Here is a 20007-nt window from a genome sequence, read left to right on the forward strand (position 1 = left end):
CAGTCAGTAGCTATAAATGAAGGAGGAGGCAGAGGCTGAGGGAGAGGTGATGAGAGCTGCCCATGGCAACCTTCCCTCCAGCACCATCACCATCAGCGCCTCAGCCTGGAGCTGAACTTGCTCCTGCTCCCCTTTTTAACAACGCAAACTGCTCTCAGCACCTTCCAACCCTCATTCTGTCCTGAGGCTCTGCTGCTTTCATGCGTCATGAGCTGCCTTGATGTTTTGTCTATCCTGCACCCTGGTTCGTCTGGCAGTGTTTCCTCCCCCGGACTGGAAAATCCCCAAGACAGGGTGATACCTCCTCCATCAGTCTGAGAGAAAATCCCCAAGACAGGGTGATAACTCCTCCATCAGTCTGAGAGAAAATCCCCAAGACAGGGGTGATACCTCCTCCATCAGTCTGGGAGCTTTCTAAAACAGAGGCTTTCTCCCCCATGAGATTAGGAAGTCTCTCAGGTAGGAGTTGCAATTCTCCTTTGCTCAGTATGGGCCATCCCACATCCCTAACTGAAGCCAGGATCCAGGAACCCAGAGAGAGCGTGTCTCCCTGTATCCTTCTCTTTTGGGGCAATCTCCAGACCAGCAGCCCCTGGGACCATCCCATTCCTTAGCTGTTTGAGAGTGTGGGGTCAGGAGCCGAGGCTGGCCACAAGGCTGCTCCCCACTGCACACCCTGAATCTGGCTGCCATTTGATGAATGCATTCCCACGTTCACTCTCCCCATGAACCCCTCTCCAAACCGGCTGCCCAGGCTTCACCGAGGTGACCAGCTTTTGGTGCACAGAAGACTCAGCCCTCGCCAGCAGGGCTGTGCCAATCTAATTCATTCTGTTTCAAAATAATCATTTAATTTAGAGCACCTAATCCTGCTGATTAATTCAACTCTGAGGGAAAAGCATTTCCAGGGGTAGGGAGGGGAAAGGGTACCCCAAGAAAGTGGGTGTGCGGGAAGCTGAAGAGAGGCCGATGTGGTGGCACTGGGGCTCTTTGTGTCCCCTGTCATGCTGCTTTGGCCCTGTACCCCCCACCCTCTTCCTTTTCTGTCATCACCACTGTCAGTATCCTCAGCACCAACAACAGTAAGAGCCTTCATGGGTCCTGGAAGTTGCAGATTGCTCCCATGAGCTTTATTTTATTTATTTATTATTTTTTAAGACAGAGTCTCGCTCTGTCGCCCAGGCTGAAGTGCAGTGGGGTGATCTCAGCTCACTTCACCTCCTGGGTTGAAGCGATTCTCCTGCCTCAGCCTCTCAAATTGCTGGTATTATAGGCATGTACCACCATGCCCGGCTAATTTTTGTATTTTTACTAGAGATGGGGTTTCACCATGTGACTCAGGGTGGTCTTGAACTCCCAATCTCAGGTGATCTGCCCACCTCTGCGTCCCAAAGTGCTGGGATTACAGGCGTGAGGCACCACACCCAGCCCATCATCTTTATTTCATTCCATTCTCAAAGTCATCCAGGGAGGCATCCGAGGATGTATTGTTATCCTCTTTTTATAGCTGAGAAAACCAAGGTCTGAGAAGGGGAACAACTTGTCCAACACCACATAGCTAGGGAAAGACAGAGCCCAGAAGCCAGGTCTCAGGCCGCCATAACCAGGGCTCCTGATTAGACTGGAGCTGCCCCAGAGGGCCCTCAAACTCCCTCCCAATCTATCCCTTCTTGCCCATCACTCTCCAGGGCTTACTGGCTGTGTGTCTTCCATCCAAGTGACTGAACCTCTCAGAGCCTTGGTATACCTATTTATAAAGGAGTCAGTGGTCCCAGCTTCACAGAGCTATGAAGGCTGGCACAGAGGTTTCTAGAATGGGGTTCTCTTTCCCTGACCTTGGCCAAGGCAGGTGGTGGAAGCTCTTTTTCAGGGGCTGAAGTCACAAACAAACTGCAGTTCTGTTCTCTTAAGATCTCTCTGGATCTCAGTAGGCAGTGAGGCAGAGCTCTGCCCTCCCCACCCAGTACCCAGATGGTTGTTATGGCAACCTCCAACATCCACGAGGATCAGGCTAGCTCCTTTCGGACAAGAGAGACCTGTGGGCCCTGCTTGGCCTTCCCCAGTCTGGGATTCGGTCCAAGCATCTCTCTGGAGTTCCCCAAATCCTTGCAGAATAAGGGGTGGGAGGGACAGGGAGACAGGAAGGAATTAGACCCAGAACTCCATGGTGAGTCTAGAAAGTTGCAGGTGACTTCCAGGACAGAGGGATCAAAGGAGGCATGAGAAGGCGCTGAGGCCGGGGGCTTGGCAGAAGCACCTTTAATTTTCTTGCTCAGTGGCATAAAGCAAATAAATGTTGGTCATTTGCTAACTGCATTCATGATTTTGGTTACAATCTTATACCTTGTCCTATTATTTCCTTAATATTTTACTTCATCCAGAAGCACCTTTTTTTTCTTTTTGAGATGGAGTCTCATTCTGTTGCCCAGGCTGGAGTTCACTGGCATGGTCTCAGCTCACTGCAACCTCTGCCTCATGGGTTCAAGCAATTCTTTTGCCTCAGCCTCCTGAGTAGCTGGGACTTACAGGTGTGTGCCACCACACCCAGCTAATTTTTGTATTTTTAGTAGAGATGGGGTGTCACCATATAGGCCAGGCTGGTCTTGAACTCCTGACCTCATGATCTGCCTGCCTCGGACTCCCATAGTGCTGGGATTACAGGTGTGAGTCACTGCGCCCGGCCTAAAAGCACCTTTAAAAAAATCTAATTCAAGGATATTAATGCTCTTATGAATGGAAAATGAGTATCATTTCCTATAAAGAGATGGGAACCATAAAAAAACATAAAAAGCATAAAAACAAGCAACGTTGTTAAGTTCTACCTAGAGATTTGCACACAGGAAGCTATGAGCTTGGGGCCTGCCCTCTCTTTGTTAAAAAGAGAACAACTGTGCTCATGACTGTCTCGGTGTGTGCTGGCCTCGGTGGTAGCCACCAGCCACAGATGACTGTGTGAATTTGAATTAAAATTAGATACAGTGAAAGATGAAGTCGTTCAGGTGCAGTAGGGAGGTTTCAGGTGCTCAAAACCACCTGTGGCTAGTACTGCCACATTGAACACTGCAAATCTAGAGTGTTGCCATCATCCCAGAAACTTCTACTGGACAACGCTGCTCTAGAGCTGAACGGAGACTCAATCAGATCAGGATTTCCAGGCTCACACCTGTAATCCCAGCACTTTGGGAGGCCGAGGCAGGAGGATCACCTGAGGTCAGGAGTTCAAAACCAGAGTTCGAGACCAGCCAGGCCAACATGGTGAAACCCCATCTCTACTAGAAATGCAAAAATTAGCTGGGCGTGGTGGTGTGCATCTGTAGTCCCACCTAATTGGGAGGGTGAGGCACGAGAATCATTTGAAACCTGGGAGGCGGACCCTGCAGTGAACAGAGATGGCGCCACTGCACTCCAACTTGGGTGACAGAGCAAAACTTCATCTCAAAAAAATAAAAATGAAAAATAAATTAAAAAGACTAGGATTTCTCCCAGGATAAGGCTGTTCCTCCTTCATCGACCTGGGGCTCTCCGAGGGTATGGCCTGTGTCTGCCCTCATCTCTGACCTCACAGCCATGAGGACAATCTCCGCCCAGAGACTGCACTCCCCACAACTCTGTTCCCCTTCCCACTCACCTCCTATCTGAGCTCGAGTATCCTCACTGGAGAACTGAATCTAGGCCCCATTCCCCATCCACAGGCTGACCTCCCTGCCTGCTCGAGTATCCTCACTGGAGAACTGAATCTAGGCCCCATTCCCCATCCACAGGCTGACCTCCCTGCCTGCCTGACAAATGCCTGCTCCCTTCTTCTGAAGCCCCAAAGGCTGGCTCTTTGTCACCATCAGAGCACAGAGGTCATGCAGTGCATTTCAGGAATTGAAGTTTTGGCTTAGTTGTATTTAGCTCTGAGCCCTAGTTGTGGTGGGTAAGGAGCTCCAGGATGCCAGCTGTGCCCACCATGGTCTCCCCACAGTGACTAGGGGGCTGGGTAGCTGGCAGCCCCAACAGGAAGGGCAAGGGCAGAGGAAGGGGCTCGATCTGGCCCCAGGTCTCTGCCCTTGGGGATGAGGCAGGCCACAGTGAAGGCAGGACTCCCTTGCAATCCGTTCCTTTGCTGTGTGGCATGGCGTCACAGTCAGAAACCCCCTGGCACTGGCCAAAAAAAACCAAAGATAACTTTCCATCGGAGAAGATAGCAGGATGGAAGAAAGTGGGCCCAAGGCAGAGAGGCAGTGCCAAGATGGATGACCCTCCAGACGCATGACCTCCCACACCCACTGGCCACAGCCACCTGGTTCCTGGCTCTGAGTGTGGCCCCATGATTAAATTATCCAGCATGCCTTTTGACATGCCGGGCCTTTGCACGTGCCCTTCCCTCTGCCTGCAGTGACTTTCCCTTAACCTCCGTTTAAAGTCTAAGGCTGTACTAGCTTCTGTTTTTGTTTCTGTTGAGGAGAGGAGGGGTTTGCCCCTTGGGGGAGGGGCCTAGGCCTATTTATATAATTAACACTTGAAGCGATGGGGAGGAAGGGGATCTTTGTAGTGGTGGAAGGGGTCAGGGGAGGGGAGCATCGTCTCAGTGCACCTCACGTTACCTCTCTGGGAATCAGCTTCTCCCACCTTTGGTGCCAGCAAGAGGTCTCCCAAGCTATTCTAGCTTGACTCAGGCTGAGTGCCTCAAGCCCAGGGCTCAGGTCCTACCCTGCCCACTGCATACCTAAACCCTTCAGGTGCATACCACGTACCCAATAAACGCTTTGGGGGAGGAAGTAAATGCATGAATGACAAAAACATAAAAGAGCTTCCAGGAATACCAGAGGCTCAAGCAATTCTCTCACCTCAGCCTCTTGAGCATCTAGGACTACAGGCATGCACTTCCACACCCAGCTAATTTTCTTACTTTTTTCTGGAGGTGGGGTCTTGCTATGCTGTCCAGGCTAGTCTTGAACTCCTCGGCTCAAGCAATCCTCCTGCCTCAGCCTCCCAAAATGCTGGGATTGCAGTCGTGAGCCACCATACCTGGCTGGCTTTTTCTTAAAGTCAGGATTATTGAGGTATAGTTAATATACAGTAAAATTCCGCCCTTTTAACTAAGAATATAGCTCTATGGATTTTGTCAAATGTATCTCACCATGACACCACCCCTGGAGTCTTATGTCATGGACCTCCTTGCATGGCAGTGGAAATAACCAAAATGCCTAACAAGAGGGGACTTTTTTTTTAAGAGAAAGGCTTTGCAAGAAAGCATTTAAGCGGTACCCTAGGGTTGGTCATGGAGGTTCCTTCGCGACCTTCACACTGATAAATAATGCTGGGGGAACATCCTTCTTCCTTGTGCTTCAGAGGGGTCTGATCCTCAGTGCAGTGACGGTCCTAAGTGAGCAAACATGTGCGTTTGTGCTCTCCTCCCAGACCCCAGCACCCTGCCATCTCTCTAAGTCCCTGCCCTCTCCCTCCCTCTCCTGCTGTAGGGAACCGGCTGGACGAAGGCTCGGACGTGGAATCAGAACCTGACCTCCCGCTGAAGCGCAAGCAGCGTCGCAGTCGGACCACATTCACGGCCGAGCAGCTAGAGGAGCTGGAGAAGGCCTTTGAGAGGACCCACTACCCAGACATCTACACCCGTGAGGAGCTGGCGCAGAGGACCAAGCTGACCGAGGCGCGTGTGCAGGTGAGGAGGCATCCCGGCGTTGGTGCTGCAGGTACACGCCAGAGATTCAGAAGTTCGGGATGGCCAAGGTCAGTGGCTTTAACGGGACCCCCTCTGGGGGTCTGCACCAGGTTCAGGGAGATGCGTAGACAAGTAATGCCCCCAGCAGTTAATGCAGAGTTAGGAGGCTCACACCTGTAATCCCAGCACTTTGGGAGGCTGAAGCAGGCGGGTAACTTGAGGTCAGGAGTTAAGATCAGCCTGGCCAACATGGTGAGACCCCATCGCTACTAAAAATACACAAATTAGCCTGGTGTGGTGACGGGCACTTGTAATCCCAGCTACTTGGGAGGTTGAGGCAGGAGAATCATTTGCACTGGGGAGGGGCAGGTTGCATGAGGCGAGATCATGCCACTGCACTCCAGCCTGGGCTACAGAGTGAGACTCACAAAGGAAGAAAGAAGGGAGGGAGCCAGGGCATTAGTTCAGCCAGAAGAGAGGGTTTGGGGAGTATAAAAATCTCCAAATCTCTGATGAGCAGAGGAAGTGATCGGGAGGAAAATTTCCAAACAAGCCTAGCTTCCTCAGAGGGGTGATGAGTGTCCCATTACAGGAAGCATGCAAGCAGACTGGGCAGGCAGGTTAGATGCATCAAGGCAGGGTGGGCAGCCCCTGAAGACCCTGAATATCCCCTCCACAGCCTCAGCATGTGGGAAGGAAGAGGGAGAAAAGCAAGAGCCTCCAACAATTGCTTATCGACACAATCCCCAGAACCTGTTGAGGACTGCCTAGCCTGCCCTGGGTTGGTGGCTGGGGCAAAGGCCTGCAGCAGGGGGCCTCGGGGTGTTGCCTCACCTCCCCAGGCCAAGCTCTTGAATTCCAGGAGGGCTACAGTTGTTCTCCAAGTGCAGGAGCCTCTCTGGGGGCCTGACTGGAAAGGGCAGAGGCTGGAGGGTTGGGATGGAGGAGGAAGAACAAGGACAGGTTGTGATGGATGGTTCTTGTGGGAATCCATTCCCGGGCTGCCTTCTCCATGGATGGGGAGGCATTGAGAGAGGAGAAAGATCCCTGTTGCCAGAATCTAAGCAGTGCTCAGGGAGTCAGAGTGGCCTGCAGCAGGGCCGCCCCAAACTGTTGACAGTGAGCACTCCTGTCCAAGAGGAAACAGCCCTTGCCTGGCACCTGCTTGGTGCCACTAGCATTGCTTGGGCTGCTTCTCACGCGTGACCTGGTGGAAGCTCAGACCACCTTGTCGGGTCAGTATGGTCACCCCCTGCAAGCCATAAGTGCAGAAACTGGAAGTTCAGGGAAGGAACTTGGCCAGGGTCCCGGGCTGGATGGGGACTGAGCCAGGCCCAGCAGCTGGCAAAACCCACATCCTTTCTATCCAGGGGAAGGAACAAGTTGAGTCAGAAGCTGGAATTTGAAAGCAAGTGGGACAATCCTAGAAGCAAGGGGTGTTTCAGCACTCCAGGACCCAGCGGACACCCGTCTGCCCTGTCCCCACTCCCAGAGTGGGGCCCTTCGATTCCTTTGAGGGAGACCCCAAGGGGAAGTGGGCAGGCGGCAGCCGCCAGCTCATCTCATTCCCTCCCCTCTTGTCCGAGGTGATATCCGAGCTGCCTGGCTCCAGGCCCCCCTCCCGCTCTGATCCTCCTGCAGCTGTTCTCTTGGGCACATTCCTGGGCGCTTTCTTGTTCCCTTGTCTGGAGGCCATGGCGGCTTCCCACCACCTTGAAGACTGACCGCTTCTTGTAAAATTTCCTGGCTGTCAGAGCAGTGCTTTTATTGGCCCAGGGGACTCAGAAACAGGTGTCACTCAAGGTCCACGGAGGGAGGGGGTCTGGGAATGGAGAAGCAGCCAGACCGCAGGCAAAGCCATCCTGAGGGGGCTGGGCCCATCTCCTGTGCCTTGTGGACTTTCTATCATACTCTGGGCTTCCCCAGTGCATGGAGCTCTCTCTAGAACAAGGCAGGACTCCCCATTAGACCAGAATCTCTCCCAGGACAGAGCTGGATCTCCCCACTTAGCCTGAGAGCTTTCTCAGGAAAGAGAGAATAAAAAATGTTGAGTTTTTAAAGAATAAACAAAGGGTCAGCGCGGTGGCTTACGCCTGTAATCTCAGCACTTTGGGAGGCAGAGGTGGGCAGATCACCTGGGGTTGGGAGTTCGAGACCAGCCTGACCAGCATGGAGAAACCCCGTTTCTATTAAAAATACAAAAAAATTAGCTGGGTGTGGTGGCACGCACCTGTAATCCCAATTACTCTGGAGGCTGAGGCAGGAGAATCACTTGAACCCAGGAGGCAGAGGTTGTGGTGAGTGGAGATCACGCCATTGCACTCCAGCCTGGGCAACAGAGCAAGACTCCATCTCAAAAAAAAAAAAAAAAATTAGCTAGGCATGGTGGCACATGCCTCTAATCCCAGCTACTTGGGAGGCTGAGGTAGGAGAATGGCTTGAACCTGGGAGGTGGACGTTGCAGTGAGCCGAGATCGTGTCATTGCACTCCATCCTCAGCAACAAGAGTGAAACTCCATCTCAAAATAAATAAATAAATACATAATAAACAAAGGTTGACCGAAAAAGAAATCAACAGCATTTAGCCTGGAGAGGTGGAGACTTGAAGAACACAGCTGCTCTGAGAGTCCCCAGGGGGTGAGCCCAGGGCCAGTGTCAAGAGCGGAGCATCTGAAGTCCAACATAAAGGTCTATAGGAAGAGAGCTTGAGCCTGAGAGCTCCTGGGTTTCTGCCTCCGTCAGCTGTGTCTCCTTCAACACGCCAATTTCCTCTCCTGAGACTTCATTTTCTATCCACTAATAAGGGGATGAAACTCAACAATCACTAAGTCCTCTACAGTTCTAGGATCCTTATTTATTGGCAATCAGGGATGCTTTGTGAGGTGATGAGATTCCCATAACCAGAGGTGTTCAAACAAAAGCACAGGGTCCAGTCAATCAGGGACCCTGGAGTTAAGACCTCCAAGTCCCCTGAGTACTGCTGAGATTGTATGACTTCATACATTTTACAACTTGATCTTTGGTTCTAAAGGTCTGTGGTTCTGGGATTTTCCCATCCTATAATATCTCATCTCGGTGGCCCTGGGAGATGGCGGGGTGAGTGGATTGGTTCAGGGTGGGCTTGAAGCCAAATGCCTAGATTTGGATTCCAGCCCCAACTCTTCCCCTCTCCACCCTCCACCCGTTCGTCACCTGCAAGATGATGATATTAATGTCTCCCTTGCTCTGAAGATTAAATGATCACATGTAAAAACCAAATGGAAGTACCTGCACACAGAAATGCCAGAAATGGGGGTTCTTACTAAAACTCTGCCTGTTCTTGGCAGCTCCAAGTCTAGCCACCTTTGCAGCTCCAGGTGCATTCACCCAGCAGTCATTTATGGAGTACTTGCTGTGTGCCAGGCGCTGTTCTAGGCATTGGGGATTCACTGGGCAAAAATCCCTGCTGTCTTGAAGCTGGCATTCTCACAAACATGTGCACAGGTAGCCGTAATGGCAGCCAGGGATCTGGTCACCAAAGAGTGGCCTGTTGTCCCCTCTGGCTCCCTCCAGCCCTGCTTCCCTGCAGGGGCTGGGAACCTCTGCTTGAAGCCTGCTGGGTGTCACCAGTGCCTGCAACTCCTCTGCTTCAGCCAGAAGAAAGCCAGAGCCACGTGAAGGGCAGGCAAGGGGGTGTCAGGCAGGAGAACCCATGCCTGGAAACTCATCTTTTCTTTCTCTGGAGTGATACGTATGTCTCCCTTAGAGGTGAACTGACCCATTTTTTTTCCTAGGTGCCACAACCCTGAGCCTGTGAATTTCTTCTAGAAACAGAGGCTGCAGGGCTGATAGGTCCCAAGGTCACCCCATGGCCTCTCCCACAACTGCCTGTGACAGCTCCCCATCCTTCAGATGACCAGCACCAGGAAACTAGGGCCGTACACAGCACCTCTTTACTTTACCGTCCTTGGAAGCCTGCTGCTTGCTTAGGGTAGGGGTGGGATGTTCTGAACAGGAATTCCATTGTGGAAGCACTACAGCGATTTACTAATTAACAGCTTATACCAAATCTCTTAATAATACTAGATAGCATTCCTGATGCATTGCTTTTAATAATAATTTAATTGTACCTTTAAAAAAAGGCAGGCAGATCACGAGGTCTGGAGATCAAGACCATCCTGGCCAACACAGTGAAACCCCATCTCTATTAAAAATACAAAATTACCTGGGCATGGTGGTTTGTGCCTGTAATCCCAGCTACTTGGGAGGCCGAGACAGGAGAATTGCTTGAACCCAGGAGGTGGAGGTTGCAGTGAGCCGAGATCGCACCATTGCACTCCAGCCTAGGCATCAGAGCGAGACTCTGTCTCAAAAAAAAAAGAGTATAATTGAACTGTTTATAACACAAAGGGCAAATGCTTGAGGTGGTGGATACCCCATTTGCCCTCCATGTCATTATTATACATTGTATACCTGTAACAGAATATCCCCTCTACCCCATAAATATGCATATGTACTATGTAGCCACAAAAATTAAACATTAAAAAAGGACACAGTTCATCAGTGACTGTGCTGGGACTTGAACCAAAGTCAGTTTGCTCAGATTCGTTTCCCCTGCGCTACATGAAGAGACGGGCCAGATGGAGTACTGGACTCAGTCCACAGATGGCAGCAACTGTGCCTTCTCACAATGTGGGGTATTGAGAGAAGGATCAGAAATGAAGAATAAAACCCAGCCCCTGCTTTCAAAGAACTCAATCCTGACCAGAGATTCTGGGTAGGGTGCTGGGGCTGTCACTGTCCCTCTTAGAGCATTTATTTTCCCCTCTGTAAATCAGCAGCTCACATGAGATGCTGGCAGAGACCCTCGCAGCTTAGCCGTCTCAGAGGGTCTCCAGCAGAATGATAGTTAAATGTGGCTGATGCTGTTCTAAGCACATTGCATGTGCTAACTCATTTGAGGTCCAGAACCACGTAGGAGGTGACTGTTATTAGCCCCATTTTATGAAAAACTGAGGCACAGAGGGATAACAAAAATTTTCCCATCTTAGGAGTTAGAGGCAGAATTCCAACCCAGGCAATTAGCTCCAGAGTCCCTGCTCTCAATTATCCTGTTACACTTAGTGGGAAGGGAGATGCCTACTGGGAGTGATATGGACCTTGGGACATAGGACAATGAAGGAAGAAGAGATGACAGAATTGGCAACAAAGGCACACCCTCTCCTCCAGGAAGTCCTCCCAGATTCTGAGAGGCAAAGTTGAAAGCCCCTCCTCTGAGCTCCTTATCCAACCTTGCATGTCACCCCCTCTGGGTTTACTGCACTGAAAAGCAGCTTCTCTTTGACTTGTGCCCAGATAAAAGGCAGCTTGAGGGCTAGAACTGGGTCCTGTCCATCTCTCCAGACTGTGTCTTGCTTGGCACAGAGAGGAGTCCCAGTAAAAGTCTGAGATGAGAAGGTGGAAGGTAAGAAGGAAGGGAAGAGTAGGAAGAGAAAGGGAAGGAAGGAGAAGGAGGGCATCCTCCAGCTGGATGCCCTCCCCTCCCCCATCTTGGCAGATACTGTCCAGGGATTTGGTGGTCTTGGGTGCCAGGGGAAGTTTGGGTCTTTATCCCCACATCAGGATGGGACATCAACCAGGCCTTGTGGCCCCAGCCCCAGCAAAGATACTCCAGAGCCAACCCTGCCTTCCCTTGTTCATTCATTCATTCATTCATTATTTGCTCTTTCATTCATTCAACAATGCTTCCAACTCTCTTCAGCATTCTTTTCTTGAGGAAAAGACAAGAGCCACACCTAGGGACCAGCTGCAACGTAACAAACTAGAACGGCGCATGCCAAACGCCCATCATTCTCCAACCCGTTCCAAGATGTTTGCCACGTTCACATATTATCTCTATCGTCATTGACTTTTCAATGAAATCAATGTGCTTTAAAATAAAAATGCACAACACGCCCATAAATGAAGGCAATTGTACACACACACACACACACACACACACACACACACACACACGGAAACAAAACAACATGATGAAAGCCTTTCAGGAAACTGTCACCTGCAAACTGCCTCCTCTCCCTGCGTTCAAAAGGGAGATTAGCACAGGTTAGAAAGGCGCTGAGGATGCATTAGCACCAAACTGAGACCCGTCTTCCCCGCGTCCCCATGCCCAGGAGGCCTGGGTGAGAAGTGGAGTGGAACAACTTTCCCAACCTCATGTCCTGGTTATTGAATTCTGTTTCTCTAACATGGAGCAGAGGTAGGAGGCCCACTGTTGGGAAACACTTAATTAGTACAAAGACCTCCCCACAGGAGCCTAGGAGCTCGGGGACAAGGCCTTCCCTTGCAGGGCTTCTCTCCAGCATCCCTCCCACACCAGGGTGCCCTGGGGAAGCCTCAGTGCCCTGCCGAAGTGGGGAGAAGCCAAGATTTTGAATCCACTGGGAGCCAGTTGTTTTCCCTCCAGGTTTGGCTGCCTCCTCTCCTCTCTCTGTGAAACCTAAACGAGTCAGAGGCAGCAGCTCTGTTTATCTAGACTGAGAAGCTGAACGCTGCTTTTTCCACCCTGGAAGGATGACGCAAAGGGCACAGAAGCACCCTCTACCTGGATGCCCTCCCCTCCCCCATCTTGGCAGATACTGTCCAGGGATTTGGTGGTCTTGGGTGATCAGGTGCCAGGGGAGGTTGGGGTCTTCATCTCCACATCAGGATGGGACACCAACCAGGCCTTGTGGCCCCAGCCCCAGCAAAGATACTCCAGAGCCAACCCTGCCTTCCCTTGTTCATTCATTCGTTCATTCATTATTCACTCTTTCATTCATTCAACAAGTATTCCTTGAACACTCACTGAGCTCCAGGCATTGAGCAAGGGATGCATGGCCTCTGCCCCATGGAGCTTGGCCTCGAGAGGGTCATTAGGAGCAGCACAGCCAAGAAACAAGTAAATGGAGTCATAGCTCCTGTGGGGAAGCACAGAGGCAGAAGGCCCCGAGAGACGACGGAGAACCTACCTGAACCCACCTTATATGCGACGATTAGGGAGTGGGAGTAGGAGGAAGCATTTCAGCTGAGCTCTGAAGGCCAAAGAGTCAGCTGCAGGAAGTGTTCAGGTGAGAGGGAACAGCATGTGCAAAGCCCAAAGTGGAAAAGAGCCCCCTCCAAGCAGCCCAAGCGTGCACCCTCATTCTCCTCTTTCTCTGATCTCTCCCAGGAAACTTGCAAAGCCACATAAGTGGGCTCCAGAAAGCTAGACTGATTTTAAGTTTGAACCTCAGCTCCAACACAGACTAGCTATGTGGACTTGGGCAAGCAACGTGACCTCTGTGAGCCTTGGTTTCCCCTTCTGTCAAATGGGAATAGGAGAACACATCTCATGGGTCTGTGTGTGCACTGACACGTGAAGTGCTGGCACAGTGTTTGCAGAAAAGGGAGACAAAGATTTTGGATTATTATCCCACTAATGTTTGATAAATTCCTCTCTCTCTCTCTCTCTCTCTGTGTGTGTGTGTGTGTGTGTGTGTGTGTGTGTGTGTGTCTGAGTGTCTGTGTGTGTCTGTGTGCGTTTCCTTTTCCAAGGAGGCCCAGGGTACGTAAGTAAAGTAGGGCCTCTGTCTCCAGACACATAACCTGGCTTTCACATCTGGGTCTGAAGTGCAGGTCTCATCCAGGTGGGTTGCAGATGTGTGGCTTCCTCCTGGGGGGCTTGCTGGAGGAGGTGGTCAAGCAGGGCACCAGCATCCCTCAGGGAAGGAGCAGCTGCAGTGGAAAGAGCACTGGACTGAGAGCCACACACGACTGGTTGGGCCACTGACTCACCCTGGCCCATGGACAAGTCACCCACTTTCTCTGGGTCTGTTTCCTCATCTGCAAAATGGGGATAATATAGAACCCCCTCACTGGTGGTTGTCAAGGCAGAATGCGGACACGGCTAGAAAAACACTTTGCAAACCGCCCCACTCTGCGCGATGCCGGGAATTTCCCTCCCTGCGGGAGGATGCTGTCTGGGTCAGAGGGTGATGGCTTGGCCAACTGGGTCTAGATGTGTTGCAGCTCTCCACCAGGAACCTGGCCAAGGGGTCTCCATTCTCTGCTCTTCATTCCCCAGGTCTGGTTCAGTAACCGGCGCGCCCGTTGGCGTAAGCAGGCAGGAGCCAACCAGCTGGCGGCATTCAACCACCTACTGCCAGGAGGCTTCCCACCCACTGGCATGCCTACGCTGCCCCCCTACCAGCTGCCAGACTCCACCTACCCAACCACCACCATCTCCCAAGGTGAGTATCTCGGCCCCATCCTGCCATCTCAGTGGCACCCCTTCCCTTCTTTCTTTTCTTTCATTTACAAGGATTCTTTTTTTAAATGACCATTTCTGACTTTCATATGAGCAGAATATTAAGACAAAAAAGATGCAATCTTGTCCTAAAATTCGTAGCCCTGACACAGAGCAGACAGGCAGGGTCCCCAAGGCAGCCCCTGCGCACCTGTTTAGAACTAAGTGCCTCAAATGGTACCATGAACGTGGATCTACTGGGGATGTTATTAAAGTGCTGGTCTGGGTGAGGTCCAAGATTCTGCACTTCTAAAAAGCTCCCTGGGGATGCCATTGCTGGGGCATGGGCCAGGCTTTGAGCAGGGAGGATGTGGAGCAGAGGACACTGGGCTGACCAGCTTTGGAGGGAAAAAGCCAGATCTCCAAGGACTAGTTTTTAAAATGAGAGAGTGGTATGAGTACATTGAGTACATGTGTGAGTGTGAGTATGTGCATGAGTGTGTGCGTGTAAACCTGTGTGTGTACTTGTTGGGAGGACGTTGAAATCATTTCTTTTTAGATTATGTTGGTCTCCAACTTATGACAAAAAACTTTACAAAGGGGCTTCAGTAATTTGCTGGGACCTCATTTTCTTGCCTGTCTCTCGAAAGATCCATTTTCACAGATGGAGTAAAGATCAAGGCCTCCCTCGAGGACCTGAGAAAGCTACCTCTGAGAGATTCCTCCCACTCGTGTGAACAGCTCTAGGCCAGGCTGGGCTGAGAGGGGTCAGAATCCTGAGGTCTGCCTAGGAAGGAGGCCTCCCTTGGGCCCAGTTCTCCCAGTGGCTTGAAGTATAAGATTCCCTTCTAGCTTTGGAAAGGGGTAGGCAGAGGGAAGAAGGTGAGTGGGAGGGAGAGGCTAGGGAATCAGAGGGGCCTTGGGAGGGGAAGGGGAAGGCTGAGTCCCAGGAGAGAAGGTGAGCCTAGTAGGGGAAGAAGCATTGCCTCCCCTACCTCCCAGACCCTGCCCATTCTGCACCCACCTCCCCCCATGCCCTGTCCCAGCACGCACCAGGAATACCAGTATGTGATATTGGCCTCATGGGCCAGGCACGGTGGCTCACACTTGCAATTCCAGCACTTTGGGAGGCCAAAGCGGGGGGATCACTTGAGGCCAGGAGTTGGAGACCAGCCTGGCCAACATGTGAAACTCCGTCTCTACTAAAAATACAAAAAAAAAAATTAGCTGGGCATGGTGGCGTTCATCTGTAATCTCAGCTACTGGGGATGCCAAGGCAGGAGAATCACTTGAAACTGGGGAGGAGGCAGAGGTTGCAGTGAACCCAGATCATGCCACTGCACTCCAGCCTGGGCAACAGAGCAAGATTCCATCTGCAAAATAAAGAAATAAATTTTGAAAAAGTAGCTACCTTGTAAAGCCTGCTCTTAAATGGCTGGCAGTCTGGAGTTCTGGAGGCCAAGGAGAGAGGTGAAGAACCCCTCCACCACGGTGACTTTGTAAGATAAACTGAACCAGAGCTGAGGGTCCCCCCACCCCGGCACGCCTGCGCAGAGGGGTTCAGACAGGACAGTGACAGCCCAGCGGCAGGACAGAGTGGGCTCCGGAGTCAGGCCATTCCAATCCTGGCCCATCCCTCATCCCTCATGAGCCTTGTCATCTTGTGTGAGTGCTCCAAGCCCACCAAGCCTCGGTTTCTTCATCTGTAAATTGGGATTTATAGTCTTGCTTCATACCCTTAAGCAGCATTTGTAAAAGCACTTGGCAAGTGGTTGATGCTCACAAAACGAAACAGGCCTGGGTAGGTTAACAGAGTTCCCATTGAGGTCTGGCTTTCAGTCCAGCTGACATTTATTGAGCACCTACTGCGTGCCAAGCACTGAGCAACAGGGGCTGGTGTGCAGTTTCCTAGGGGTTGTCTGGAGTGTTGGACTGTCAGTTAAGACCTGGCCAGTGCCCAGTGCCTTGCCCAGGAGCCAGCTTGTCTCATCCCAGGTAGCATGAGAAAGGGGGTCCTTCCCCTCCAAGGGATGGAGACCAGGCGGAGGAGGCTCATGGCTTGCCTTCTGCTCTTGGAGGCCCAGCCTCCAGGGTGAGGTCACTTGCTTAGGACCTCTCTTGGGTCTCTCTACAGATGGGGGCAGCACCGTGCACCGGCCCCAGCCCCTGCCACCGTCCACCATGCACCAGGGCGGGCTGGCTGCAGCCGCCGACACCAGTTCTGCCTACGGGGCCCGCCACAGCTTCTCCAGCTACTCCGACAGCTTCATGAACCCGGCAGCGCCCTCCAACCACATGAACCCAGTCAGCAACGGCCTGAGTCCTCAGGTAGGTGGCCTCAGCCCAGCACCCAGGGTCCCGCCGCCATGAAAGTCAGGCATCTGTGGACCGCACGTTGGTGGAAACCTTGCGATCGTTCCTGTAGGAGGCTGATTGTGGTTGGGGTTTTTACTCTAGAACCAGGAATCCTCCCTGGATTCTGTCCTGCGCTCTTGGCTTTTCACCAGGAATGACCAATTCCTGAAAGGCAGGACTGTGTCCTGTTGGTGGAGGGAATGGCGGACGGGGTTCTGGGCTGGTAACTCTACCCTGATTGGTCATTGGAACTCTGTTTGCTCCTGTGTGATTGGTTAAGTCACTCATTGCCTGGGGGTGCTGTTAGAAGTCACAGGATCTGCTTTGGATGAAGTCAGAGATGCGGGCACTGATGGTGGTGATCGGTGAGTTTGGGGAACAGGGCTTGATGCTGGAAGTCCCAGTGAACTTGAAGGACTGATGGGCTCAGCTTTTGTAGCTTCAGCAGGATCCCACATATCCATGGGAAAGGAATGAAATCCCTGCCTCCCCAGCCATGTGTCTGTGGTAAGAATCCACTGCAGTGATGCAAACCGATCTGAAGAGCCATAGTGTGGGAGAAAAGTGAAGGCTTTGGCATGGGTCTAAATCCCAGCTCTACTGCTCAGGGGGCTCTGAGGCAAGTCAGCATCTGTGAGCCTCAGTTTACCCCCCATTAAGCAAAGAGAGTCCGTTACTAACATCTCAACACAGGATGCCTGCCACATTCAGCATGCTAACAGGTCAGGACACCTAGCCCGGAGCCTGGTACCCAGTGCCCAGTAATATTAGTTCTCAGTGGTAGTTGTCAGCCTGGTACCCAGTGCCCAGTAATATTACTTCTCTGGCCTTCCCATTGCCACGACAATATAATTAATATGGGACACCCACTACCTAAAAGGAGAATAAAAAGAAGTCAAAAGAAGACCAGAAAGCTACATCCTGTGGGCCATGTCTGTCCAGCTCCCTGTTTTTTGTAAATAAAGTTTTATTGGAATACAGCCATGTCCATTTGTTTATGGCGGCTTTTGTGCCACAATAGCAGAACTAAGTAGCTTTAAAAGAGACCATATAAGGCCAGGCATGGTGGCTGTCACCTGTAACCCCAGAACTTTGGGAGGCTGAGGCAGGTGGATCACCAGAAATCCAGAATTCAACCTGGCCAACATGGTGAAACTGTCTCTACAAAAATTAGCTGGACATGATGGTGGGTGCCTGTAATTTCAGCTACTCAGGGGGCTGAGGTGGGAGAATTGCTTGAACCTGGGAGGCAGAGGTTGCAGTGAGCCAAGATTACACCATTGCACACCAGCCTGGGTGACTGAGTGAGACTCCATCTCAAAGAAAAAAAGAGAGAGATCATATGGCCCACAAAGCCTAAAATATTTACTATCAGACCCTTACAGTAAATTAAAAAAAGAAAAAAAACCTTGTTGTGGAATATTCCTGAGAATGTGAAGTTTCTGTTTGCCTGGATTCATTTCTGTTTCCCTCCATTAATTTGTGTAGTTGAGGGTTAATTTGTGTAGTTGCATTTCAGTTCCATTGTTTATTTATGGGAAAGCCCTTGAGTAAGTTCCTTCCCCTCTCTATGCCTCAACCTTCTCATCCATGAAATGGGAATAATCTCAGTTCTTGCCTCCCAAGGTTGCTGAAGATTGAATGAGATTATCTGTAGAAGGCACCCAGCTCAGGCCTGGCACAGAGGGAATGCCCAGTGCCTGTAGGCAGCTGCCTGCAGAGCTCCTAGTGATGCACCAAGCCCTCTGAGGCTCCACAGTATGGAGGCTGATGCCACTGACCTGGCTGGCGTTGTCAGCCCCAGCTCTAGTCCTCACCAACCCAGCCCACTCTCTTGCTGGGATCCCAGGTGAACTAAACCCCGCACATGTAATACAGTCTGTCAGCCAGAATGTCTTTCCTGGGGACCCCGGTTGGCCTCTTTGGGGTTCAAGGTCATGGCCTCCAACTCATTAGCACTAACCTTCCAGAGCCCTTGAAGTAGTCCCAGAGCACTTGAGATGAGTCAAAACCGGATCCCCGAGCTGGCTGGAGGAGGACGCTGCAGAAATCCAGAGTGTCCACACCCAAGAAAAGAGTCTGGGCCCAGCTTGGTGGTACAAAACAAATTTGGAGGAGTGTCCTTAGAAAGCTGAGGAGGGACTTTGGGGTTCTATGTGCAGCTGTCTTGCTTTGGAGATGGAGGGCCCCAGTACGCATTGATCAGGCCAGGGTTGAGTCCAGAGCACCTGACTCTGTGACCACTGCTCTTCCCAGCCCTCCCTATCTCACTATGGGCTGAGGTTTATCCCAACACAGGACTCTGTTACAGGACAGAGGAGAGATTTAGCAAATAAAAGCCCCCAGGCCTCCAGAGTGTGGGTTGTGGATGAGAAACGGCCCGTTGGAATGAGCAGTAGATCAAGGAGCAGCATCCCCCATAGCTAGAAGGCTTCAGAGTTGGATGCTGTGTTTTCCACCCTTTCCTCAATGTTCCTAAGTTGGACCTTTAGCCCTCCACCCAGCCCAGGATTTCACTGAAGTTAAAAGTGAGAGACCCTCAGGAGGCCTCCAGCCCATTCCTCAGGGCTGGGAGGCTGACATGATGAATTGGAGAAGCTCAGAGGCTCACCCAGAGGCTCCCATCAAAGGTGTGAAGACAGATGGAAGGTCTGACAGGGGCAGAGGGGACCAGGAGGTGAACAGCTGCTGGAGGAGGGCAGATGCAGGGGCAGTAGGGCAGGCTGTATGTGCTTCTGTGCGTGTGAATCACAGAGGTTAAGCTGCGAGCACTTCCTGAAGGACGGGTGGGAGCTTCTGGGTGTTGCACAAAAGCTCCCAGGCTTGCTCAGCTCCAACTCCCACTGCTCTCTCTCCTCGGTCTGGGCAGGTGGACTTGACACCATCAGCACATCGCTGTGGTCCTGGGAGGTGCAGGGCCAGTAAGGATCTGTAGGGAGACGCCAGCTGCCTCGTGCGTCCTCTCTTCCCGACAGGACCAGCTTCTCTGTAGCTCAGCTGGGCAGGAGGGACAGGATAGACTTCCCCCTGGACTGTGGGGTCAGCACACTGTCCCTTTCCCCAGGATGGCAGGTCCCTGACATATTGCCCAGATGCCTGTAAACCGGACCTCTCAACTAGAAGAAATGTTTGTTCTTACACAAGCCAAAGGGACTTACACTGGAGGATGAAGCTATGTGTCTACCAAGCACCTGGGCAGACCCGGGATAAGCTAGGTGGGTAGCATGCTGCCAGCTTGCTACTACGGGGGGAAGACGTGCCTCCTCCAGTGGCTTGACCCAAGTCCCTTTGCTCAAACCCAGCCTGGGAAGTGGGGCCATGGCGCATCAGGGATTCCATGTGGAATCTCACAGAAAAGCGACTTACTCATCTTGTCTCTACGTGTGCCCCCTGGCTCAGAGGGGGTCACCAACATAATAAATGTTGATAGATATAGACACCTACTGTGTGCCAGGCACTGTTCTAGGCGCTCAGGATAAATCAGGGAATATAAGAGGAAAACCCTTGTACTGTCCTGGTGGAGGTGACAGTACAACAGGGTCAGATAGACAGAAAATACAATTTAAAAAGTAATACAGGCCGGGCGCGGTGGCTCACGCCTGTAATCCCAGCACTTTGGGAGGCCAAGGCAGGTGGATCACGAGGTCAAGAGATAGAGACTATCCTGGTCAACATGGTGAAACCCTGTCTCTACTAAAAATACAAAAAATTAGCTGGGCAGGGTGGCGCGTGCCTGTAATCC

The 20007-nt window shown here is 51.7% G+C and overlaps 1 protein-coding gene across 1 annotated transcript in view; it reads left to right on the plus strand.

Moving 5' to 3' along the window:
• PAX7 (paired box 7) overlaps positions 1-20007 on the plus strand; it is a 112839-nt gene that overhangs the window by 53837 nt on the left and 38995 nt on the right. Inside the window, exons 5-7 of the mRNA XM_009000509.5 lie at positions 5466-5665; positions 13749-13914; positions 16045-16238. Of these exons, the coding sequence (XP_008998757.1) occupies positions 5466-5665; positions 13749-13914; positions 16045-16238 (560 nt within the window). The remainder of the gene's footprint in view (positions 1-5465; positions 5666-13748; positions 13915-16044; positions 16239-20007) is intronic.

This window comes from Callithrix jacchus, chromosome 7 (genome assembly GCF_049354715.1).
Source record: "Callithrix jacchus isolate 240 chromosome 7, calJac240_pri, whole genome shotgun sequence".
NCBI classification, from domain to species: domain Eukaryota; kingdom Metazoa; phylum Chordata; class Mammalia; order Primates; family Cebidae; genus Callithrix; species Callithrix jacchus.